This window comes from Stylophora pistillata, chromosome 13 (assembly GCF_964205215.1).
Source record: "Stylophora pistillata chromosome 13, jaStyPist1.2, whole genome shotgun sequence".
Taxonomy (NCBI): Eukaryota; Metazoa; Cnidaria; class Anthozoa; order Scleractinia; family Pocilloporidae; genus Stylophora; species Stylophora pistillata.
The window spans coordinates 21,406,573-21,431,733 of NC_142531.1; the positions used below are offsets into that span (position 1 = coordinate 21,406,573).

The 25,161-nt window shown below is 38.0% G+C and overlaps 4 protein-coding genes across 7 annotated transcripts in view; 3 read left to right on the forward strand and 1 right to left on the reverse strand.

Annotated features, from left to right (window-relative positions):
- LOC111329346 (uncharacterized) overlaps positions 1-25,161 on the forward strand; it is a 93,795-nt gene that overhangs the window by 52,540 nt on the left and 16,094 nt on the right. The window lies entirely within an intron of this gene.
- On the forward strand, positions 890-14,492 carry LOC148718131 (uncharacterized). 4 transcript variants are annotated; one of them, XM_088743960.1, is made up of 9 exons: positions 890-2,527; positions 2,933-4,733; positions 6,676-7,286; positions 7,650-7,744; positions 8,112-8,271; positions 9,105-9,171; positions 9,688-10,019; positions 10,624-10,786; positions 11,910-14,492. In XM_088743960.1, the coding sequence occupies exons 3-9, from the start codon at positions 6,684-6,686 to the stop codon at positions 12,122-12,124; spliced, it is 1,635 nt and encodes a 544-aa protein (XP_088600086.1). In that variant the 5' UTR covers positions 890-2,527; positions 2,933-4,733; positions 6,676-6,683; the 3' UTR covers positions 12,125-14,492. The 4 variants fall into 4 exon arrangements, with proteins under 4 accessions (XP_088600086.1, XP_088600084.1, XP_088600087.1 ...); XM_088743958.1 differs by lacking the exons at positions 890-2,527; positions 2,933-4,733 and adding an exon at positions 4,900-5,594; XM_088743961.1 differs by lacking the exons at positions 890-2,527; positions 2,933-4,733 and adding an exon at positions 5,627-6,228.
- On the forward strand, positions 16,524-18,087 carry LOC148718132 (uncharacterized). The gene has a single exon (XM_088743458.1). It carries the CDS (start codon positions 16,612-16,614, stop codon positions 18,085-18,087), a length of 1,476 nt encoding a protein of 491 aa, XP_088599584.1. The 5' UTR covers positions 16,524-16,611.
- On the reverse strand, positions 18,177-20,606 carry LOC148718133 (uncharacterized). Its single transcript, XM_088743459.1, has 2 exons — positions 20,319-20,606; positions 18,177-20,239 (listed from the first exon to the last, which is right to left on the reverse strand). The coding sequence occupies exon 2, from the start codon at positions 20,029-20,031 to the stop codon at positions 18,646-18,648; it is 1,386 nt and encodes a 461-aa protein (XP_088599585.1). The 5' UTR covers positions 20,032-20,239; positions 20,319-20,606; the 3' UTR covers positions 18,177-18,645.

The window sequence follows — 25,161 nt, forward strand, 5'->3', positions numbered from 1 at the left end:
ATTAAAAAATAACGATTAAATCAAGTGAAATCAGTAAAATAACGACACCAGGAACAAGCAACACACGTATGGAATAAGGTAAGCCATTTTTATTTAATATTTTCACTTTTAACTATCTCTATGGCTATCTTGTAGAAAATCCCATACAAATCCTTATAAATCGATATGCAAATTATGTTCCTTGTGTGGTTCTAAAAGAGAGCTTAGGCCGCCTGTGGTTTTCACCTTTGTTTACAGCTGGCGCAAGTCAAGGACTTTGGTGGGCAGTGCTTTCCCTAACCACAGTGGGGTGCTCAATTCTGTTTAAGCTGTCTTTAATTGCAAGCAAATCGACTATTTTAGCCTTGACGTACTGAATTTTTATGATGAATCATTCCTGATTAGGTATGGTGACGTAACTCCAAAGTCCTTTTTTGGCCGTATATTTGGCATCGTCTGGGTTCTGGTGGGAGCAATTATGATGTCATTGTTCACAGACTTAATAATCAATTCCATGCAAGCCGCTCTTGATGGCACAATGGGCAAAGATATCGCTGGTAAAGAGGTGCTTCTTAAAGAAAGAAAAGTTTCATCTTAGGCCTTACCAAAAAGAAGACGGCTTTAATAAAAAGGCGTTTGTATTTTTGCCTACAAAAATGTACTTTTTGTAGTCTTCTCTGAGATCTAAGTACATATAGCATAAATTAGCTCCCCTGTAGTATCCAATAAGGAATATCCGAGATATTTGTTGGTATCAACTTACTTACAGGTTGGTGTCTTCGCACCTGCCGAGGAGTTTCATGCAAAGATCATCAGTAAGTGATAAATCATTCATAGCACCAATGAGCTGTAAAGCCAAAAATTATGGCAAGATGCCATGCTTATTCCTTAATATCATTTCATTTTCCCCATCAGTCACACCAAAGACACGCAAGACCATAATTTTATACTCGTCATGGTTGCCCAAAATATTGTATAAATTAAAACAAGTTAAGTTAGTAAACATGTTGCTAGTAATGAACATAGTATAAAGGAAAACCCCTAAAACCGCCTATAGAATTAAAGATAATAATTTAAGCAATCAGAAAAGTTAAGGTTTGGAACGTTTAACAATGCAGAGCAAAATTCTCATGCTGGTTTGTGTCTATCATTATCAACTGTACCGTCAACCATGATCAGGTTGTCAAGACTAGCTACTATTGTGTCGATCTGCGAGATTAGTTTTCATAAACAAAAAACGTTAGTTCCTTGAACCATTCACCTTCGTTATCAAAATTTAATCAAGAATTTCCAATCCACAAAATTTGATTCTCTTGAAGAAATGCATAAAGGCCTTACCCAAGGGGCAATTGGAAGAGTACTGTTAGATCGCAACAATGCATTTTACTTTCTGGATAAATTTGATTTGAAAGAGAACAGGGACGTTCGAATGATTCGTGGCATAGATTATGCAATAGAATATCATTTGGCGCGTGTAAAGCATGACGTTACACCACCTTCAACAAGGTCACCAAATGAAACCAATTATTCCGAGGAGGAACGATTTATGAGAAAAGCAGAGCTATCCCAGTGCGGGGAGGCCCTGACAGCACTTTCAGAGAATATGGTCGCAGTTTCTCAGGACACTGCAAAAGAGCAACTTATCCCTGCAGAGGTACGGCTAAGCGTAAGTTTTTTCATCAACCATCCTCTGATTTTGTCATGTGCCGTTCAGGAAGAAGTCCAGTGTAATTTTGCTTGATTCAGTTTAGTTTTCATAAGGCTTCACATCTCGCAGAATGCAGGCTCATCAAGGGTTAATGTTAGACCGAAATAGGTGTTTTATTCCAATGGCTGAAAAAATACCAAATTCCCTTTGCCTGATACCTTCAAATATTCCTCTCCCTCCATCTAGAGTCGATAAACTATTGGCGGTCTATTATGGTAAATATCAACCTACATGCACCAATTTTTACAAATCGAAAGTGGATTGGAAAAGTTATCATAATGGATGAACGAAAGACCAAATCATTCTGGTGGAACTTACAATAACAAACAAAAGTAATAGACCAGCGAAGTCCTACTTTTCGAGCGCCTCACTCATGCAGCGCATCGACCTTACTGATTTTTTTTTAACCAGCCCGACGGAATTCGCTGAAAAGGAGGGACTGCCTGTAGTCTACTAATCCAATGATTTTTATCAATTTACAAAATAGCGGTTATTGCTGCTAATAATTTAGATCACATCTGTGTTATGAAAACGAGCATGTTTGCCTCCAAGAACGGTTTAGAGATGGCATGAAATCCATTTCAAAGAAAGATTAAAATTTTTCAAAAAATACTGCAAAGAATGACTGAATCGTAATTGTTTACTTTCAAGTTTTTATTGATCTTTACAGAGCATAAACTTTTCCGATGAAATGGAAGGGTTCTTTTCAACCGGCTCGGAAAATAGCCACGTGCATTTTGATTTACCTTCTGGCGATATTTCTCGGGCTGGTGTTTCTCGGTATCTTATGTCAAGTCTACACCAAGTGTTACCAAGCAAGGGTGAACGCAGCAACAGAAGGTATATATGATAAGGATCTGTATTGACGCCTGACAATGATGTAGTATTTTTTTCCTAACCCAAGCAAAATACTTCCTTTTCTAAATAGTAACTACCATATCTTGCGAGATTGAGCATTTTGACGTTCTGCAGCGAGCCAAACGTCATACGATAGGTATATCAAATTTAACAACGAGATAGATTTTCGTTATAGAGTTAATTTTCAAAATTTCTTGCATGTTAGTGACAGAGAAAAAGGTTCCTTTTCAATCCGTTTGATTCTTGATCCTAACTGGTTTTTTCTTTGAACGTATTGGGATCATGATAGAATTTCTTTGACAAACCATTCAAGCTCGTGATCATTAATGCATGATTCAGATAAATAAGTGAGCAGCGAAAAACACATAAAGTTTACTTTATTTGTAGATCTTCCACACCGTAATGACGCATCTGAGAATCCTCATGACAAGAACATGGCTGACATAATGCACTATGTAAACGACATGGAGGAGAGACTCAAAGGTTCAATTGTAGTGGAGATACAGCGAATGAAAGAAGAGATGATCATAACTATCCCTGACCAGGAAATCCCAACCTCAAGGAATCATAGCTCATAAGACGCATCTGTCAACTGAATATCGCTATGGCCACTATTATTTGCCTGCGATAATTAAATAACATTTAAAACTTAGAGCGTCTGTATTCCAATGTTATGAAGTTTATTTCCAACAAGATGTTTGTCAAAACCTTATTTATCAGTCCATTATTCATTCGTATAGCATAATAATAATTTCTCATCGTGTACAATCTCAGTTCGTGATCTGACCATTTTTAATGAGAACATTTCCCCAACCCAAGTCGGTTCGAAGGCTATCATTCAATTTCTCTCAGTATACGTAGCTGCCCAGTTTATCTCAGCAGCTATTAAACTAACGATAAAGCAAAGTAAATACAAACAATTGAATTGGCTCTTAGGGTTAGTGAACGACTAACTGTGTATCAAGTCTATATCTTAGGGGCGGAGAATAGTCACACTTTGATTCAGATTTACCATTTTTTTTCTTTTACACGTGAGCCAAAATAATGTAAGAAATGTTCAAAGACAAGTAAACTTTAATTATTTAAAGTTGTGAAGTATTTTACTATCCTGTCGTCACGCGAATTTTTGTTTCAGATGAGTAGTTGGTACACCCACAGGTCTTGTTGGAGAGAAAAAAAATTTCATGTACAAAAAGTATTTCACTTCGTGACATTAGAGCACTGTGGGCGTTTGTAATAACAGAGCGAAATGGTTGGAACAGTTGTAAGAATGAAAGATATGAAATTTTTAAGTGGCAAACTCTCGCTAGTAATTAGATAACCTATAAGTATTAAAAGTGCAGTTGTGTTTCAGATAAAGAAGATACCATACATTATTTACAATAGATATGTAATTAGAAATCGTTTTGTTTTGTTTTTGAATGCGCACTTTGACAAGAAGTAGCATAATTTTCATAATCGAACCTAATTCGGGAAATGCGAGTAGCATAATATATGTGCATAACATATTAGCATAATATATGTGCATAACTAGCCAGCTTTGTTTGGTCAAGATGGCTGGATATTGGCCGAGTTCTTTTATGCGTTTTTATGGACCGCGACGAAGTTAAAAAAATTACGAGCTTTGTAAGTCTGATTCTTGCGCGATATCAAAGTGGGCAGTCCCGAGCAGGTAAGATGGGCCCATCTTGTCCACTCGGGTAGCCAATCAAAAGAAAGAGTGCGCTACCTATTGTCCACGGGCGCTGCCAGCGATATTATAACCTACTTTTATTTGCACAATTTATAAGGAATTATTCATTATTCAGCCAGCTGGCGCTTGTACACTCCATGTAGATAATTTTCAACATATTGACGAATAAAAGTGAAAAAAAATTACGAGCTTTGTAAGTCTGATTCTTGCGCGGTATCAAAGTGGGCAGTCCCGAGCAGGTAAGATGGGCCAAGATGGTATGAAAGTTATGGTTAACAAAGAATACCTGAAAAAATAGACCAATGAGTGATATGCATATTTCGTAATCGGCAGCTGCACCCCGTGAGGTTTAAGGACTCTTGTTGACTTATTATTATTCACAGAGTCTTTCCTTTTGTTAAAGGGGAGATTAAATTTCACTTCGTTCGATATTTTCAACCCAAAAGAATGAACTCCAGCAATTTTGTGACTCTTTCACATTTGCAGTAAGTCAAGGTAAGTAGAATCTGAAGCCCCCCTGCTTTCGATAATCCGCGCGATCAACGTTTCCCTTACTGCACAAGTCGCTATTTTTAAGAGATAATAGCCTGTGTTTTTTATAAAAAAAATCGTGGCACCACTTACTGGTTTTAAGAAAGAATAAAATGCAAAATTTGAACAGATATCTTCCCTTTGTAATCCTCAAAGGAGATTTTACCACAAAGGTACAAAAATAAAAAAAAATGCAAATATTTACGTTTCCCTGAAATCTCGCTTTCTCCTTCGAATACGAATACAATATTTTGAGAGTGATTATTTTCAGAGCGGTTCACCCGCACTTGAAGTGATTATAAACAACTTTCTATTTTTTCTTTCCATTTTCTGGTGTTTGTCATTGGTTACATCAGTACCACATTTTTTCTCACAGCACTTTTAGCAACCCAAGGTTTTCATTTCTAATAGGATACAAATAGTTTACCACCATCTTTTCTGTCCGTTTTGGTTGTTCGTTAGCTCCTAGTCGATGATCATTGTAAGGACACCCCGCGGGATTACAAATTTTTTTTTTTTTTTTTTTTTTTTTTTTTTTTGTACCCAAGCGACGGCAGGAGTGGAGGAAAATTGTAGTCATAATCATTTTTATAAGAAAACCAGCTGGCCAACCGCTATCAGCACTGTAATATGTGCTTTAATGAATATGTTCCCAACTCTTCAAGATAGAATCTTCCTTCACAGTCTGTATGGTCTTAATTCGTAAGTGCGGTCCTAATCAATTTGGATTCGACTTTTCTGTTTTCTGCGTCCAGTGAGGAGTTTTCCAACCCTCAAAAGCCTTCCTATCGTATGAGTCATGCCCGATGACCCGGGGAACTGAAAGTGAGTATAGCGTCACATCATTTAAAAACCTAACATTTTTTCTAGGAATTTTAAAACGTGTTTTCTCGTACACTGGCCTAATTCCTTGAAATAGAAGATTTACGAATAGAATTTCCATATTTATTAGTTGGTTACTCGATTAATATGCAGCATGCGCATGCAACAATGTTTCGGCCTTTGTTACTCTTTCGAAAGGTACGTGTTTCCTCGACTGAGTATTTCATCGGCATTATGGTAATTTGATCAACCAATTTTTTTCAGTTGTCGACTGCAGACAACCATCTTTATCGCAGTTTTGCGAAAGATTATTTCCAAAATTCTTAAGTTTTGTTCATTTTATTCGCTCATCGCATTTTATTCGCTCATTTTTTGCCTGAAAATAGCCACATCTGTACCAGTTCAGTCCTGGCGTGAATGTTTCGCTTTCGTTTCAACTCTCTCGTTGAAGATGGTTTTGTTGTGGTAATTTTTCAGTACACACTGTAGCGCTAAACCTCGCACCTGCCTTCAAGAATAGTAAGCTGCTTTCCCTGATTTGCATTCGTTTCATCTCTATTAACATTAACATGACATTTATATGGGTATTTTCAGTTTTTTGCGGCTCATTATTTTTTCACGAGGTTCGGCCGTTTAGGTACGTAGGGCGGTTTGTTATTGTTCATGTTGGACTTCGTCTTGAGGTTCTTGGCAATGGATTTTTAAGACATGTTTCCTCTCTTTGATATAACACCTGCCATTTAAAAGTTCCCCAGGACATGTCTAACCACAGAATAGCTTGGTGGTTTCAGTAGCTTAAAAATTCTGGAAAAAAAATTTGAAAGTGGAAAAAACCCAAAACCACTCCCGACTTGCTATTTCACAGGAACGTTGAAGCAATTTCTGGACTGTAATTTTTCGCTAAAAGTTTAACTTTGACTGATTTTTAGACCAGTTAAAATTTTATCGATATATCATAAATATTTTAATCTAAAAGAAAACTATTTAATAGACTATTTCATGATTTAGGTAGTAAGCTATTTCTTTCCATCTTCGTCGCGGGCCAATTTTAATTTTGACTACTAATTTCTTTCTTTATTCTCAGTATTCAATATGTACAGAGCCACGATTGAATTCATCTTAGTTCTGGTTTGTTTCGACATATTGTTTGCTACTAGCTATTCAAGTCATGGATCCAAATTAGTCCGTCAAGAACGACAAACAAGTGAACTCCGTCAGGCACATAACGACTCCAAATGTCGATACAAAATGGCTCTTTTGGACCTGCCACCTTACATAATGAGCCCAGCTAATAACAACTCAAGCAAAGGGTTTATGTACAAAACGCTCATGAAATTTATAAATACCGAGTGTTTCGGCGTAAAGGAGGAAATGCAGAGCTCGAAGCCTGTCTATGAATGCACCCTGGATCCAATCTTTGTACAAAGCTACGGGAAGATGACAAAACTGATTAAAGAAAAGCAAGTGGACTTTGCTTTTCCTATTCTTTCCGACGTGAGAGCTGAGCTCAAGACTGAAACCAGTGTCACGCTCTCCCGGGCAGTTGTCTCACCCGGGTGTTCGATGATAGTGAACACGAAGTTATGCGAGCAGGATTCGCGGAAACAGTTGATAACTTCCATTATTTCCCAGTGGCCGATATTGGCTTGTATCATCCTGTTGTCAGGGATATCTGGGGTTATAATTTGGTTATTTGTAAGTATTATTGGCCTAGAAAACTTCTTTTTCAGGGATAACTAGGGTTATCATTTGATTATCAGTAAATGTGATTGACCTAGAAAACGTGCTTATAATCAGTAAACATTTCTGAATGTTTCAAAAATTTCGAAATTACAAAAAATTCGAGTTGATGATTTTGATAACTGTAATGCATGAGAGAATTCAATGATGAATCAGTCTGATTCCGTAATTGACCATGTTTGTTAATTAACAGTCGTTGTGCTTAATAAATGGTAGTAATATCCTTTCAAGATTGTAATTTTAGTAATTTGGTTTGTGGACTGACGTGAAGTATCAATTTTAATACAATGTAATGTGCTTTTGTTTTGAATTCTACAGGAACATGGAACAAATGCAGAGTATTTTTCACCTTCGTTTGCAGTTGGATCTCCTCAGGGGTTTTGGTGGGCAGTGATATCACTCACAACAGTAGGGTTAGTTATAGTACTTTTTTTGTTTGAAAAAAACTTTGCGCGTTTATAAGCAAAAATACTGGTGCCACATTGTCATGTGTTTTTTCTACGTAGGAACAGTCATTGTTGATCATCTAAGGAAGAGGATCAGCTGATCTTTTTCTTTTGGGGGGGGATGTTCACATGGTTTTCAGAGGACAAGGGGGAATATTAGTCGTCACTTTCAGAGTTTAAATGGGAGACCATAGAGAATTGACTGCCTATTAACTGTGAATGAAAAGTCACGGCAATAAATTGAGACTGGTTTCTTAAGTACTTCTTAAGTCCAAACCCCTGGATCCTCTCCCTGAATCTACCACTGTACACTCATTTTTGTCTTCATTTTAAGGTATGGTGACAAAATACCAGGGTCGATTCCCGGACGGATATTTAGCATAATTTGGATCCTTGTTGGAGCGATAATGTTGTCGCTGTTCACTGCTATGGTCACAAATGCCATGAACACTGCTATGGATGGTTCAAAATGCAAAGATATCAGCGGCAAAGAGGTGAGAGTAAAAGAATGAAGTAAATATATATATATATATATGGATTTTACAGTGTTGCCGGAGTTATTATCTTTGCTTAGTAACTCATTTTATTATTTTTATGGATTTGAGATAAGTTGGTAATTCATATCCTTCAAGGTGAATGCTTACCTCCTACAAACTAGAATGCGACCAGTCCCTTCTCTCAGCGTAGTCCGTCGCACCAATATGTAAAAGAAACCGCGAAAAAAACGTTGATGTTAGCACGTTGAGCGGTGCGTCACTTCTACATTTCCCATCATCAATTTCTGTTATTTGTTCGCTGATATTTTTTGACTCGTGCGACGGACATTTCTGAAGATTGGAGACTGCTCGTAATGTATGCACAAACTCAAAGATAAAGAAAGGAACAAATACGAAACTTATCAGAGCGGGCCACCCCTGTGCGTTTAAGCAGAAATTCTAAGAAAGCAGATAATTTATACTTTACAAGAAAATCAAATCTTTTGAACTTTATTGTCGTCTATCTGTTGACAAATGCACAAGTCTTCATCAGGCCCTCGTAAGAAAAACAGTTAGTAAATACTCCCATGCCATAAGGCCCTCATTATTTGCGAAAGCAATCATACGCGCACTTGGGACCTATCGATTACTGACTGATGGCATGGGAGTATTTACTAACTGTTTTCTTGTAATAGCAAAAGGGTTGACGGAAGTGGTCGCGTTAGAGGGGGAGAGGTTAGGAAAAAAGGGTGACCACATACAATACATGCGCAAGGCCTTCTGCCGATGGACTTGTGGGTAGAGAAACTAAAAACTGTTTTTTTAATCTGATGTAATGACATTTACCTTAGGTTGGAGTGTTTATCAAAAATACAGAGACGCAACTAGTGGCAAAGCAATACGACGCAGTGATAATTGGTAACTAACAATTTTTGCTGAGGTTATCTCTATTGACAACATTCGTTTAAAAATATAGTTTAAAAATGCGTCTGTCTTTCCTCATCATTCGTCCCGTTAACTTGATGATGCCATGTTCGGTTAACGAAAATTACGCATGCGTTCCTGATTCCAGTCCCACCGGAGGACTCAAGATAATTTAGCGTGTAACTGATAACGTTACAGAATTTTATACTTGGGGTGGGAGAGGGGGTACACTCGCCTCTTTATGAGAGGTTGGGGAAAGGGGAGGTGCTTTACCTCACCCAGAAGAGAAAGTCGTCCCATATCATTTAAACCTTCCTTAGACTAGAAATACAGGTAAGTGAAGCAGTCCCGCCTCCCACTTACAAGCGAGATGCACGTCAGACACTCTAACTATCAGCTAGGAAAAGAATTAGTGGTTCGTATCTTACGAATGTATTTCACTCAATAAGGAAACATTTTAAAGTGACCTCCCATGTAACTGGACTGATCCAGAAATATTTGATATTACAGAATTTAGCAGCCTGGAAGAGATGCAAGAAAAGCTCAGCGAAGGTACAATCGGAAGAGTCCTTGTGGATCGAAACACTGCATTTTACTTCCTCGATGAATCTGGACTAAAAAAGGACAGGCAGATCCGTATGATTCGCAATATCGATTATCCGATGGAATTTTACATGGCGCATGTATACACAGGATCAGTGAACATTACGAACGATTCCGATACAGAAATTTCCAAAAAAAGACAAATAGTGGAATGTGGGTCAAAAATAAAGAAAGATTCCGCAGATTTGCGTGCACTGAGTAATGAGGCTTCAGAGAATCTGATACCCGCAGAACTGCAGGTAGTCTTCTCAAACACTTGTCAATTTTAAAAAAAATGATCACGAAGCTCAGGAGGAATATTAAGTCTAACGTCGGGTTTTTTGACGCGCGACGATGCAAAAGTTTTTCGTCGCCTGACGGATTCAATTGACGAGCAGGATTTTGAGGATCCTTTGAGATAGCTCTAACCAACTGTTGATGAAAGAAAGCTTGCAGAGCTGAACACCTTCTTTCGCAGTTATCTAGATGTCCCACATAGATATTTAACATCTTTCTTTTAATATCCACACATTATCCAGTAAACAAGAAATAAGAATACTCCAACTTATCAGCAGGTAGAAGCTGTTATCTTGCCCTTACCCAAAATTCTCGTACCTAATTTATATGGAAATGGCAGGGGCTGAGTTGCTCTTGTCAACAGATCTCTATCGGTCATGTTTGCAACCTCCAATTTTTCCGCAACAATCCTTGCATTTCTAAGTATACGAAAATTCGTCTAATCTTGATCTAGAAGAGCGAGAGATATAGGACAACTCTAGGAAAGTAAGATACCACCCTTGTGCTTTAAAATTGTTTTAAGGGGATGAATATTCTTCTCTTTAATTTTAATGTATTTTATTCTAGACTGCTGACTTGTTTGATCAAATGGATGGTTTATTCTCAAGTGGCTCAGAAATGACTCGGTTTATTTTATTCAGTCTTCTCGGGATATTCCTTGGACTTGTCATCATCGGGATATTTTGGGAGGGCTTGAATTCCTGTAATCCCACTATTCTAAAAAGGAAAAGTAAGTTCAGCCTCTGTTATTTTGTTTTTATTTAAATTTTCCTTGCTCTACCCCACAACTAAGGTTGACATGCTCACCAAAAACTACGGTGAATAAAGTTCTGAACGAAAGGATTATGAGGATATATCATCAAATTGGGTAAATAATGAAAAGGTAGGCGCATCTTCTCTGAACGAGAACCTGGTACGAGCTAACATATTGAGGTACGATCTTCACGGGCCTAAATCTCGTTTTGTAACCAGGGAGCTTTTCAGTTTTAAAATGGCGAGCTGCAAGCTCTAGGTAGGCAAGGGTAAACTCTCATAACATTAAAAGGATAATTACAAGGTTTCATCAAAACAACCCAAAAGGAACCTAGCTTTGCTCATAATTTTCCATTTTTAGGTTTTTATTCTGTTTCTTCTATGCATATTCAATGAGTCGAGTTCTTTTTTAAATTTCTGAATTCTCGATGAACTGCTCCACCGTGCCCTTTCAAAAATGCCACGAAACACTCTGTTAATTGATGCTTGACAGTGGCCCCTCACCAACCATTAGCTGTATAATCATAATATACCAGGGAAGAGAAAACATTTCAATATCAGATCGTTAAAACTTTCCTGAAATATTGAGGCAGCAATTTCAAATATATCACTTCAGTTCTTTCAATCTCGTGGTGAGCAGGAAAAAGTACCACACCCTTGAGGACATTCTTCCATTCTGGTTTTAACCGTCATAAGGGACCAGACATTTATTATCGCCTTAGGAGGATGGGTCAGAGGATCTTGGGGTGAATGGTTTTCAGGGGGACAGAGAGGGGATCAGTCGTTTCTGACAGACTTTAAATAGGGAACTATAGAAAATTAACTACCAATAAGGCAAAATCATCAGAATACCATGTAGCTTCATGGGGGATCAGGTAAATTGTGACACAATCAAAACCTTTCGGCCTAATTACCCTAACCCCCCTCCCCCTAACTACCCTAATCCCCCTCCCCCAACTACCCTAACTCCCCTTCCCCCCCTAACTACCCTTATCCCCCTCCCCATCCCCAGACTAGGTGATAGACAATGACTGTTCCCAAACAAAATTTGTTTTCGCCATGTGACACATCGACAGATCAATTTTTTTTTTATTATTCAGATCAACACAAGAATGACCAAGGAAGCGAGAAACATCATCCAGGCAACCTCAGCAGGAAGAGATTCGTGGTGGAGAATTTTCAGAGTTTTGAAAACAGACTCAGAGAATTATCTAACGACTTGCAAAAGACAAAAGAAGACTTTGCTAAAGCTCTTTTAATCCAGGACAATGATGAACCCCATGAGTTGACCTTTGATTCAGCACTGATGCAATAAGGCCAGAAATTGTGACGTTTGAAGTAATTTTATCTCAATTAAGCTCATTCTTCTGAGCTGAGTGTGTAAATTATAAATAATGACGTCATATAGACATATTCGTTTGCGTGGGAGAATTCATCGTGACGTCATTTTTGACAATCACCTGACGTTTTACATACACATTACAGGCTATTTTCCATTTTGAAAACCCTCACTTTAAAGCTTGAAGTGAGGCAAAATGCAAATGTTTCGTATGAAATAAGTTTCATTTGACATGTATCATTCTTTAATCAAAGGCCTTGAAGCGATCTCTGTTTTGAAACAGAGGCATTTGTTACCTATGAAATGGCTTGATAAAACGAGATTATTGAAGAAAAGGAAAAAAGTCAAATGATAATTGGTCATATTGCAGTTGTTGTTTTAGGTAGGGTAGGTCAAATCAGCGTGGGAGAGAGACAGCTCTTTTGTTCTGTATTTCTTCTCTCTCTAGACGCCGTCCACCTAAATGCAATGGCCAAAAGGTCAGTGAATTCTGGGTCGAGAGATCTGGGCAAGACACTTTGCTCTCACAGTGCCTCTCTTCTCCACCCAGGAGTGTAAATGAGTACCGGGAATTGTCAGGGGAGCCTAATGCAATGCTGAGGGGTAACCTTGTGATAGACTAGCATCCCATTTAAGGGAGGGGGGAGAAGTAATACTCCTTATCGCTTCGTGCTCAAGTGAAACCGGGATAAGTTTCGGCTGGTGGGTCACCAGGTTCCAGTACTTTTTACTTTCTCCCTAATTCCCCTTCCTTCCTTTTTTTTTTCTCTACGTGACAGTTTCATTACAATAAGGTGTACATATATATTGAACTGTGTAGTTTATGACTATCTGATTAACTGGATAAATTAATCCATGAAATTTCAAGCTTTATCGAAAAAGCAAATTTTACTGGGTCTCTAGAAACCTAGTGAGGGAACAATTTCATAAGAATTTATGTAATTGCCTACTTATGTTCAAAAGTATTCTATTGGTGGCAGATAATGTTAGCTCAAGCAAGAATCTCTTCATACAAACTCGAACTTGAAATGCATAGCAGTACCATGACTAGCTCTCTATAATTTGTATTTTTGTGGAGCCAAGGATGGTCAGTTTTAATCTTACACTATAGTAGGGCTGGTATCTTTTCTTGTGTCCCCAACAAAATCAAGGGTTCACTATCGTGATTGATGTCTTGTGCAGTTATCTGTGTGTTGAAAAACCAAAACCAAAGTACTCACAGCAACCGATCAGAACAAATGTTTACAATATCATTAGCCAATAAGAACTCAAAGTAAATACAAGCAAACTGCTTACAGCGTTGGTTTAGAGGATGGTGCAAGTTTTCTTGACCAATCGCATAACAAAGTGAAGTAAAACCAAAGCAATACCGGATTAATTCATCAATTATCAAATTTTATCAACTATAAATTGGTCTCTATATAATCCCTTGAAGTCACTTCAGCGTTTCATAACTTAAAGGATTTTTCCTAAAATGATGGCTTTAAATCGTTATTCGGCCATTGTATTTTTGTTTAAACTAATACATTCCAGTGTATTTTCTAGTTTGCTAGATAATAGCGGAGCTCGCAGCGCGCTGCGAAGCCTCATACCTTTAAGAATGGTTGTGATATAATTGACTGCCATCAAGCAGAGAAAACAATATAGTCAATGCATAGTTTTTAATTTTATTTTGGACAACACGTTTGCTTATTAGAAATAAAATCTGATTCTGTATTATAAACATTTCTCATTCCAATGTTATGATAGAAACTATTCGTAGAAACAGGTCAGCTGATACGTGACATGTTTATTGGCATGCGTGAGCTTTTGATACTGTAGACCACACTATAGGTGGCGATGGCAAGAGTACAGTGGACTCTCTATCACCTTCTGTATTATCCGATTTCGCAATAAAAAATTTGAGGACTAAACATCCTTCTTGACACGTTCCCATCAGCTCAAAATTCTCCATCTTTCCTATTATTGAAGCAATGTAAGCCTAAAAACAGAACGAAATCACTGGTCCTGTTGTACGAATATAAGAAACAACCATGAATTATAAAGACGTTTTTTTGATTCCATCAATGAGTAGAAAGGCAAATTCCTAATCTTAACTTGAAATATATGAGAACACTGCTTTTTATATTTTTATTGAGTAAAATATTAGTTTTACATAAAACAAGTCTTAAAGAAATAAAACACTTAGCGTCTAATTGATAATTTAAATTGCATCCTCCATAATAGTTTTTAAGAACCAAGCATATCGTTAAAATTAGTCTAAAACTTGTAAATATTACGCAATTTAGCTTACCGGCTAAAAAATTGAATGTTGTTAGCTGAATAAATATATATGGCGATCTATCTATCTAAGTATTGTATTTTACTGAAGGAAAATGTTTAATTTACTAGTCCGGGAAGTTTAATTCAAGTTTGGTCCATGGCTCAACCTATTTTTAATTTTGCAAGAAGTTCACCGCAATACCTTTCTGTTCGTCGTCCAGAGGCACACCGGAAGTTAAGATTGCGTCGGTCCCAGCTCCCGCTTTCACGGGTAATAAAATGTCGGAAGATATTAAATGTGTAGTTGTGTTTTATCACAACGAGTGTGTAACTTAAGAGAAAGAAGATATCATACCTTATTTACAATAAATTTATCGTTAGAAATAGCTGGGGTTTTTTTTAAGCCACTTTAAGAAAAAGTAGCATAATTTCTAAAATCGAGCATAATTTTGAGCGTAAATTGTGAAAAAAAATCGGTAATCATAATCTATATGCGTTATTAACCAAGTGTGAGGTCAAGATGGCTGGATATTGGCCGAGTTCTTTTCGTAGTTTTATGGACCGAGACGGCCAGGCATCTTGACCGGACAAGTTTGGTTAATGATGAATTGATCATATTACAAAAATATTTCGCTTTATCAAGAATTCTTGGGTTTCAGGTGACGTCACAAGCTTTGCTGAAGTTAGTATCCGCCATGTTGGTGTCCCTCGGGTGTCAAATTTATGCATAATTAGTCGATTTCTATAGTGAAGCCCTCTCTCTTATCGCCGTATTATTTCGCCAACTACATGAATATCCAGAAAGAAAAAAGCGATAAAAGTATCTGGCATTCATCTTAAGGTATCCCAGTGCTCTCTGAGTATGCCGAAAGCTTAGAGAGTTGGAAGGAAAGATGTTTACAAAAGATCTCGGTCATCGCGGTTGACCCTGCAAGCGTGACAGCCGAGAAGTTCAGTCCAAAATGCTTGCCTCTTGTGGAAGTGTCGGATTTGCTGAGTTACCTCGTTCTTGAGACCAGCTTCTACACCAAGAAGCAGTTCAAGGCGTTCAAGAGTCTAGAGGCGTTTAATCAAATGGTGTCGGGATTTGTAACCTCAGTTGTTGGCAAAGTAATCGCCGGCAAGTATGTCGTGAGAGCACGAGTTTGGCATTCACAGCATATGAATGATCCTTTTGTGAACATTTGGGTCATTTCCGAAAACAATGGGACTATTTTGTCAGCCCATTGCTTTGGATGCAAAGCTGGACTGGCTGAGTCATGCTCACATATCGCGAGTGTTTTATTTTATATTAGAGCAACTACTCGAATTCATGGCAAGCTCGCTGGGTGTCACGAAAACTCAGACACCGAAAACTCAGACACCGAAAACTCAGATCCCTCGAAGTGTTCTCCAAGCTTCCAAAGTGCTCCATAATTCGATAGTGCATAGCATAAAGCATGAAACAATTGTTTTATAACATAACCGGTGGAATAATGCAACAAATCCGACGCGAAAGACGGACAACAATATCAAGAGTTATTCTTCAGTGAAGCGAATCGTGACGGCGCTGATGCCGAGTCTTCTTTCCCGTTGTTTTTCTCTTTCTGCCTCATTTAAGAACTCTAGCCTAAGGGTCGCAAAATTGTCTTCGTTTTGGGACTGGTGGGCCGAGTCTCTGTTTGTATCCATTATTATCGCGAAATATTTAAGAATTTTAACAGAGCGACAACAAGGATCTGTGCGACGAAGTACAAAAAAGTAAACAAATGTCCCTTTCGGCTCGTCAACATCACGCCACATTTTAATACTTTGGTGTTGGAGCGAGCGCGTTTGATCCAGTTAACTGTGAATGAAAAGCTCAAAATTAACGGGAAAAATGGAGGAAATCTAAGCAAAATGAAGTCTTGTGTCACTCTAAAATGTTTTAATGCTCAACCATCGGACGATTTTGCGAAACGTGCAACTTGCGGCCTTGTTTTTGCTGCTTCAGTTGGATCAAGACCCAAAACGTCAAAATACACGCGGCATTACCAGGAGTGATCATGAGTCGAGTTTATCTCTTGAATAGCTGTTAGTACGTCTGAGCCAGCGATTCAGCGGTCGTTACACGGGAACGAGGCTATTGGGTCAAGACCTTAGATTTTCAAGAGTTTCTTTGTGTCATCATTTATATTTCACAAAAACAGTGCTGAGTTCTCCGAATCTTTTGAAGAAAGGAGATGGTAAGGCATTGTATAGCAGTTGGCTGTGTGAACAGGAGTAACAAGGTTGAATGTAAAGGCCTTTCTTGGCATTCGCTGCCCCTAAATGACTCGAAAAGACTAAAAAAATGGCTGATCAACATACGAAGAACCAACACTCCAAAAACGAAAAGTTCATTTTTGTGTAGCGATCATTTTGCCCCAGAATGTTTTCAAAAGTCTCCTGGAGGCGTAAGGGGAAGGCTGAAGGTAGATGCTGTGCCTACTCTTTTCAGCTTTACAAAAGTTCAGACACAAAGAAAAGCCCCACAACACCGTTCGAATATGGCCACTCAACGTCAAGAAACTGCAGGCTTAAATAGTGACGAAAGTATTGCTAACGCCGTTCCATTAACAGAATCAAATGAAGTGGGACAGTCCATAAAAGAAGCAGACAATAGTCAGGATCAGTCTCTACAATTAATTATCAACGAATTGGAAGGGAAAGTAAAACAATTGGAACACGAACTTAAACAGGAGAGAGAGAAAAGAAAGACACTAGAAGAGAAGCTTAATCGAAGTTTGTTTAATATCGACAACATCAAAGAAAACGATAATTTAATGAGATTCTACACTGGCTTCAACAGTTATGCTGTTTTTACTACAGTTCTTAATTTCCTTGGAAGAGAAGCAGCAAAACAGTTAAATTACACTAACACTGAACTAGTGCAGAATCCACCCAAGAGAGAGAAGCAAGGTCCAAGAAGAGCTCTCTCTGTGGAAAATGAATTATTTCTCTTGCTGTGTCGTTACAAAGTTGGTCTTTTAGAGGAGGATGTAGCAGTCAGATTTGGTATTTGCCAAAGTCTTGTGAGCCGAATCATCATTACATGGACAAAGTTCATATATTTTAGATTCTCAGAGCTAGACATTTTCCCAACAAGGGAGGTAATTGAAGCACATAAACCTGAATGCTTCAGGAATAAATACAATGGTACAACAGTGATAATTGATGCAACTGAATTGTACATTGAAACACCAACTAATCCTGAAGCACAGCAGCTCACTTTCTCTACCTATAAAAACGGCAATACTCTGAAGGCCCTAGTTGGAATTACACCAAGTGGTAGTGTTTGTTTTGTGTCTAATCTTTATGGTGGGTCTATCTCTGACAAAGAGATAACTGTGAAATCTAAACTCATGGATAAACTTCAATATGGAGATGAAGTGATGGCTGACAGAGGATTCAATATCCAAGAATTACTAGCAAGTAAAGGGGTTAAAGTAAATGTTCCACCTTATATGAATGAGGCAGGACAATTTACTGAACAAGAAATGCTCAACACAAGAAGAATTGCATCATTGCGAATCCATGTAGAGAGAGCTATCGAGCGCATCAAAAACTATCACATTTTAGATTTTATTCCCATTACTGTCTGCAAGAATGGGCTGGTTGACATGATTTTCTTTAATTGTGCTATGTTCACAAACTTTTTGCCACCTCTGGTGAAATGAATTTTTTTCAGAATCTTTCTTGAGCCATTCATTTGTTTGCTTGTAATTGTCTGGTGTTATAGACAGAATCAATATTTTTTAGGTGGGTGTTTCAATAAGGACAGCACACAATTTATTTACAACTGACAGAGTAATGAGTAAAATATTCATATCACTAGTTGATCTGAAATAATCTATTACTGTTAACAATCAAGATAGATTTAATCTTCTGCAGATGTCATATTTATCTGGCTAATAGAAAAAATGCTCATTGTATCTAAATTTATTCAAGTGTTCTACATGTTAGTATTGAAAATCAGTTAATGTCATGCAAAATTAAAGTTGCAAGTTTTGCTGGTTCAAAGAGTATAGTGGAGTCAGTTTCCAACCAGTAAAAGTAATTATTACAATAGAAATTCACTTCTCTGTCAATGAGACAATAATATCCATATTTAAAACGATATATTTCAAAAAACACAACATCAGTAATCATAATTTTGAGATCATGCAAAAGTTAAATAATTTATAGATAGTGATTCCACTGTCATGTAGAGTTCTAACAAAGACTGAAGTACACTGTTACATTAATCTTGATACTTTTCCAAGCCTGGGAAGACCTAAAGTTAACCGTGGATAAGCAAGTTCTACAGCAATATAGTTCTCATAAAAACTTTCAAGCTTTGGGATAACTTCTCTTCTAAATTGTAAATTATTTTTGATGCTTATTATGATCATTTCCTTTAGATCTGATATCACCAGATCAGCCCACTGTAAACCAACACAAAATAGTTGTTGTTGAACTTGAAAATGGTATGGGTGATTTGTGTTAATAAGCAGGCCATGAACAGTCCTCTTGCAAATTCCCCTGCTGCAAACTGCTTCTGCCAGTTTTTTTGTTCCAGGAAAAACTCTCTTGACTTCCACCAAACATTTGTTATCAACTTCACCATCAGGACTTGCACCCAAAAATGGATGTGTAGATGAAATGACAAACCCTAGTTTAGAGACGTTGCACTTGAAGAGGTTTTCATATGACTTGATAATATTAGCTTCATCAGTAAGACCTTGTTTCATGTAATTACTCTGAAAATTGTCATTGAGATGTAGAATTTCTTTTACAGCCTTAGTGGGGCTTGTGTCTGGTCTCTGAAGTACTCTCTTGCATTTCGATGCAGTAATTCTTGTTTTCCTGTGTTCAAACCACTTTTGACAATCACTTTGATTTTTTGTTGCTCTGCTTATCAATTCTCTTTCTTTTTCTCCTACAAAAAGATTTGACTTAATTCTTTTAGCTTTTGCATGTATTTCTTCCAATGACATTGGTTGTTCCTTTATGGGTGAGACAATTAAACTACTTGGACATAGTGGCTCTTTTGATAAAATAGAGTAAAATCCACAATTTAGACTTTCTCTCGAGATTTCTTGAAGCAAGGTCTGATTTGCCTTCTCTGTACTTGGTTCTCTATAGATGCAAAGTCTTGGATCGTGCAGTGCTTTATTGTGTTTTAAATTCTCTGTGCCAAAAACTTTTCTACTGAAATCAATGTCGTATACTGAGAGTGCCTCCAGCTTTCGCTTTCGTGGTTGATTCCAAGTCTGCAATCTTTCTGTACAGGTAAGAAATTCTTGACTACGACCAAGTCTAATGTACTCTTCAAGAGCAAAGCATAGAGCTGCCAAATGTTTACATGATGCAAGTGGTGGCTTACCAGCTGGACAAGGATTACAGTTTCCATATATTATATCACCAGAACTGTCTACTGTCATTTGGATCTTATATTTTAGAGTTTTTTTCATCTCAGGTAAGCATTCGCATTGGATAAAATACTTGCCATCCTCATTCGCAACCTTAATATTCTGGACGTGACCATGTCTGAAAAGACCAAAAGCTTTGCAGTTTAAGCTTTTATAGTCTTTATTACTTTCATCGTCTCTTGCACGCCTAGTAATAAAGTAGCTCATCATATTTGCAATAGAAAACTCTGGCAGTTTGTTGCATTTTTTCAATTCGGTCCACGTTGTTGAAGGCAGGAAATTTTGTATATCTTTCCCTGTTGGCTCCTCGTTAGCATTTGCCGAATTTTCCTTTAAGTTCTCGTTCGATTCTCATGACAGATGCATCCATTTTTCAGTAAAATTCGCGTCCCAGCCATTCTTAATATAGCTTACGACCCTGAAAAACAAAGATGGTTTTAATTACCGTCTAAAACTATCCTCAAAATATCAATGATATTTTAATTATTTTTACGTACCTTTGAACCAGTTCTCGTTTGTTTCCATCCGCAGAAGCACTCCCGTTTTTTGAGGTTCCTACTCGATAGGACAACCATGATCTTAAGACCTGTTTAGTAATGTTTCGGGGACAATTACCATTCAACAACTGTAGTTTCTCTTCAGCCGAAAAAAAAGCATATTTCGGCTGTGATTCCTCGTGGGTTTCCATATCTTTCCTATGATTTAGTTCTTGAAACATTTCTTGACCCAATAGCCTCGTTCCCGTGTGATGACTGCTGAATCGCTGGCTCAGACGTAATAACAGCTATTTTCGAGGGGTCTGAGTTTTCGGGGTCTGAGTTTTCGGGGTCTGAGGTCTGAGTTTTCGGGGTGTGAGTTTTCGTGACACCCCAAGCTTGCTTGCACTCAGGTAAAATGCTCATGGATTTTGCCGACATATGTCAATGAAGTGCCGTATGCGAGGGCTAAAGACATCGATTTCTCATCGGCTAAGAAGCTCAAAGAAAAGCTCCACCAAAAAATCGAGGATCTACAACAGCCGCAAGCCTCGAACCATACAACAACTTCTAGTTCCTCCTGTTCTTCCCCTTGATTTGTAATGATCTTAGGTATAGCGCATTAAATCATATATCCAATGAATTTTGCGCCATAGAAATAATAAAGTTATTAAATTATTATACGAAAAAATCCTTAGTCTTTATGCTTTCCACTTTTGCGCGAACAGCCAACAACAATACATAAAACCATCCCCTCTTTCTCACATGAACTCTTCGTTAGATACGGTTTGTTTACGCTCGAGGGACACCAAGATGGCGGATAGTAACCGTTGCTAAGGTATTGGTCACGTGGGTGAAACCCAAGGATAAGAATGACTCGTTTCGTTCGAGAGCTTGAAAAGAAAGCCAGCTGTGTTTGTAGCACAACAAACTCACGAGGGTCGTTTCTGTTTTCTTTGTTTAGACTATCTTCTACCGCTTTTTGCGCGAACGTAATTCTAATTCAATTTTTTTTATGCGCGGGAGCAATGTGGGCAATCCTGGGCGGGCAAGGTTAGCCCATATTGTCCGCTCGGGTAGCCAATCAGAACACAGGATTCGCTTCATCTTGTCTACGGGCGCTGCGAGCGATATAATAAATGTGCATTATTAACCAAGTTTGTTTGGTCAAGATGGCTGGATATTGGCCTAGTTCTTTTTTGCGTTTTTACGGGCTTTGGAAGTTGGCTTCTTGCACGGTATCAAAGCGAGCATTCCCAAGCGGGGAAGATGTGCCCAACTTGTTCCTTCATGCGTTTCATATTGCCCACGGGTACTGCTAGTGATATAATAACCTCCTTTTATTTGCACAATCTACAAGTATTCGGCAAACTGGCGCTTGTACACTCCATGTAAATCATTTTTAACATATTGACAAAAACATTGCCTCCCGTCATCAATACAGGAAGTCCAATTGATTATTTTGCATGTACGCAGAAATCGTTGCGTTCTTTGTGGATATTATGGTGTTGATCGCATTGTTCTCTACCTGTTTCAGTCGACTGTAAATTTGCTTATTTGACTACTTTATGATTGAAGTCTGACGAACCTGTTATTTAAGTACAGTTTTAACACCACTGTTGGCACGAAATGACACACCTGTGTTCAATGAGGAAAGGTAGCTCGTTTTCATTGCGTTTTTCTGCGTCAGATTACGTTTAACCGGATTAAAGTCGTCACAAATTATGACTGCAGACAGTTAAACATGAAACTGTGTGATATCCGGAGAGAGATGAAAACCATGAATGGGTCTGAAAGTTGAACAATCTGCAAATATTACACCCCTCGCTAAAGCAACTAGGACAACAACAACAACTAGCGAGACAGTGACGCCGCGAAAAAATTAAAAACAGAAAATGTAATGGAAATTGCCTGTTTTCATTGTCACTCAGGGCACAAAAGCATATAACAAAGCCTAGTTAATGGTCCTCTGTAACTTCCTTTTCCCAAAAAAGTTGACGTTTTAAAAAGGTCACCTACTTTATGGCCGATGCTGAAATCCCATTATTTCTCTATAGTTTAGCTAATTTCAAACGTTAGACCCGTCACCCAATTGAGACCCTCCAGTAAGAGCCTGCAACCAGCGAGATTCACTGTCTTTATTCTCTAAAATTAAAAACATAAGTTTTTAATTTTAAAAAGGTAGCTGCCATGATGTTGTCGTACACCATCTGGTTTTAAATATGATTTATGATTGTAACTTAAAAATCCTCCTTCTAAGCAACTGTTTGGAATAATTTTACGTCTGACGCATTTCCTTGAATAATGAACTCTTGAATAATTGAACACCTCTCCTATTTCTTTGCACGATTACAATAATTCCATAGCTCCAAAAAGAAAACGGCTGGCAATGAGAAGCATTCAATGTTTCAGAGCAGAGGTATTTTTACATACATTTTGAGTTATTTTTTTATGTAATGTTTTTTTTGGAGTTTGTGTGTGTTTTTATGGAGCTTTTTTCCTCAGTAAATAACAATGCAACACATGAAAGATCAAGTTGGGAAGTAGCCACCTCACCCAAAGTCCTTCTAGCCGATCGTGAAATGAAAGGGGTGTTATTTTGTTAATATTTGAAATGAAATACATTTATTTGCTTATTACGGTCGACCCATGCGAATCGTGACGACTCGACAACATCTTCAACCCCCCTTCACAGACACTTGCGGTGTGTTTTACAAATCGACATCTGGTATGACGGGTCGCCATTTACTGTGACGAGTCGTTCGATTCGACAAAATCTTCAACCCCATTTCACGAGTCTATTTTTTTGTCTAGGGTAGAGGGTTGAGAGTTTCATCTCGAGGGCGAGGGTACAATGCAGAGCTGGGGTCGAGAGTACCTTTTTTCCCAAGTTTTTTTTTTTAATTAATAAAGAGAAATTAATCCAAAACTTAACCAAAATGATAAAGAATAATCAAAGAAAAAAACAACAATTATTTAAGATACGGATTGCACGTGGACATCAGATTTTTTTATACGTGAACATCGATCGCCCATAAAATAGCGAGTGGGGAAGGGGTGAGATCGTGAATAGCCTGTTGAGCGAAAACAATGCTGTACTTGCAATATGGGAAAACGCAAACATCGATTTTATCCGTTTCGCAAACAAAAGGAGTTAATCACCGACACCGGAAATCGCGACCAGGTATTCCTCGCGACTCTCTTAGGTTTGTTTTCCAATTTGCCCAGGCCGCTACCAATTACTTCTTGCGTAGAAACCTACGAAACTTGTGAAGTAGAACTATGGCGGCTTCGTCGGAAAAACGTAGAAGTCAGTTGAAATGTGACCGATTCTGCCCGGAAATTTTATTGTCTGGGGCTTGGACTTGTCAGGAGAGTTTCCTTGACGACAGGATTACACCCCATGTTGTGAAATCATTTATGGAGAAATCGCCCTTTTTCTTCGCTTTTTTTGTCACATTTCTACGCTTCGTGATGTTACAGTAACACGGGAGATCTAACCAGATTTATGATCGAATATGAGCTTTCTGTGGGTTCTTAATTTAATTCTTTGAAAACTAACCAGGTTTTTAAAAACGAACTGGGATGTCCACAAGCTATTCACTCTCTCACCGCTCCTCCACTCGTAATTATTTTGGCGATGTCAACATATAAAAAGAATCTGATGTCCACGTGTGATCAGTATCTTTAAAAAAATATATTTTCTTCTTTGATTATTTTTAATTATTTTGGTAAAGTTTGGTTTAAATTTCCTTTATTAATTAAAAAAGAATGGGGGAAAAAAAAGGTACTCTACATTGTACCCTCGCCTTCGACATGAAAACGACATTCGGTATGACGGATCGGCATTCATGTGAATTCCGCAGGTGTTTGTGAAGAGGGGTTGAAGATGTTGTCGAATCGAGTGACTCGTCACAGTCTCATGTTGGACCATGTTGTCATGTTCTCGTACCATGCTGCTCATTTTCACTCATGCCCACCCACACTTGCTGATCACTTTCTAAGTGTCTTGCGAGTCGACATCTGATGTGACGGGTCGTCATTTACTGTGACGAGTCGTTCGGTTCGAGTCAAAGCGTGTCGATTCGTCAACATTTTCTACTCTGTATTGTTCATAATATTCTGACAATAGACTTCCGGCCGTTTCACGATTTAAGGTGGCTCGTACCGTTTTTCATCTTTTTGATGGTTTGTAACTTTGAAAGAATACAACAGAAAGACTGACCAAGGCCAGTTGAACACTTTTACGGGGTTGAATTACATAATCATTGGTTATCCAAAAGTGTCATTTCGTCACTAGCAGTTTCCATGGCAACGCTTTCATAGGCTTATTCAGACGATTTTTTAGCTTGTGGCTTAAATAATTCGAAAACTAACCCGGTGACCCCTGATTTTTTTTCAGTGATTGCTTTTGGCACTTGAAAAGGAAAATGCACAAAGATTTTTTAAAAAATTCAGCGGAGCGGAATTTCAGAAAATCTACAATAGGAATTTTCACACATCACAAATTTCCTTCCGTAGAATTTTCTATTTTTTTTTTTGTCTGATGATTCCTTTCGACGTTATTATCATATTGGAACAATAGAAAGAAGGGGTCACCGGACTTGTTTTCATGCAATAGCTTTCGTGAGTTTAGCAATTTCCACGCGCGTTTTAAAAATCTGGATTCTGTAAGATCGACATTTCCTCATGATCTGTTTTAGCTACCGCTGACAATTGCGTGTGCTCGCGCGAGCACCTAGATCTGATGTTTACAGACTTTTACTGCTAAGAAAATCATTAAACAGCCGTCAAAGACAGCCTCCCGAGCTCATCTTAGAAATCCTACACATGACTTCTGGCTATATCATATTATTTTCCTTGA

Coding starts and splice junctions, on each gene's coding strand:
- LOC148718132 (XM_088743458.1), top strand. CDS start 16,612: ATGGTAAGGCATTGTATAGCAGTTGGCTGTGTGAACAGGAGTAACAAG.
- LOC148718133 (XM_088743459.1), bottom strand. CDS start 20,031: ATGATGAGCTACTTTATTACTAGGCGTGCAAGAGACGATGAAAGTAAT.
- LOC148718131 (XM_088743958.1), top strand. Junction 8,272..9,104: donor AAGATATCAGCGGCAAAGAG/GTGAGAGTAAAA, acceptor CATTTACCTTAG/GTTGGAGTGTTTATCAAAAA. Junction 10,787..11,909: donor CACTATTCTAAAAAGGAAAA/GTAAGTTCAGCC, acceptor TTTATTATTCAG/ATCAACACAAGAATGACCAA.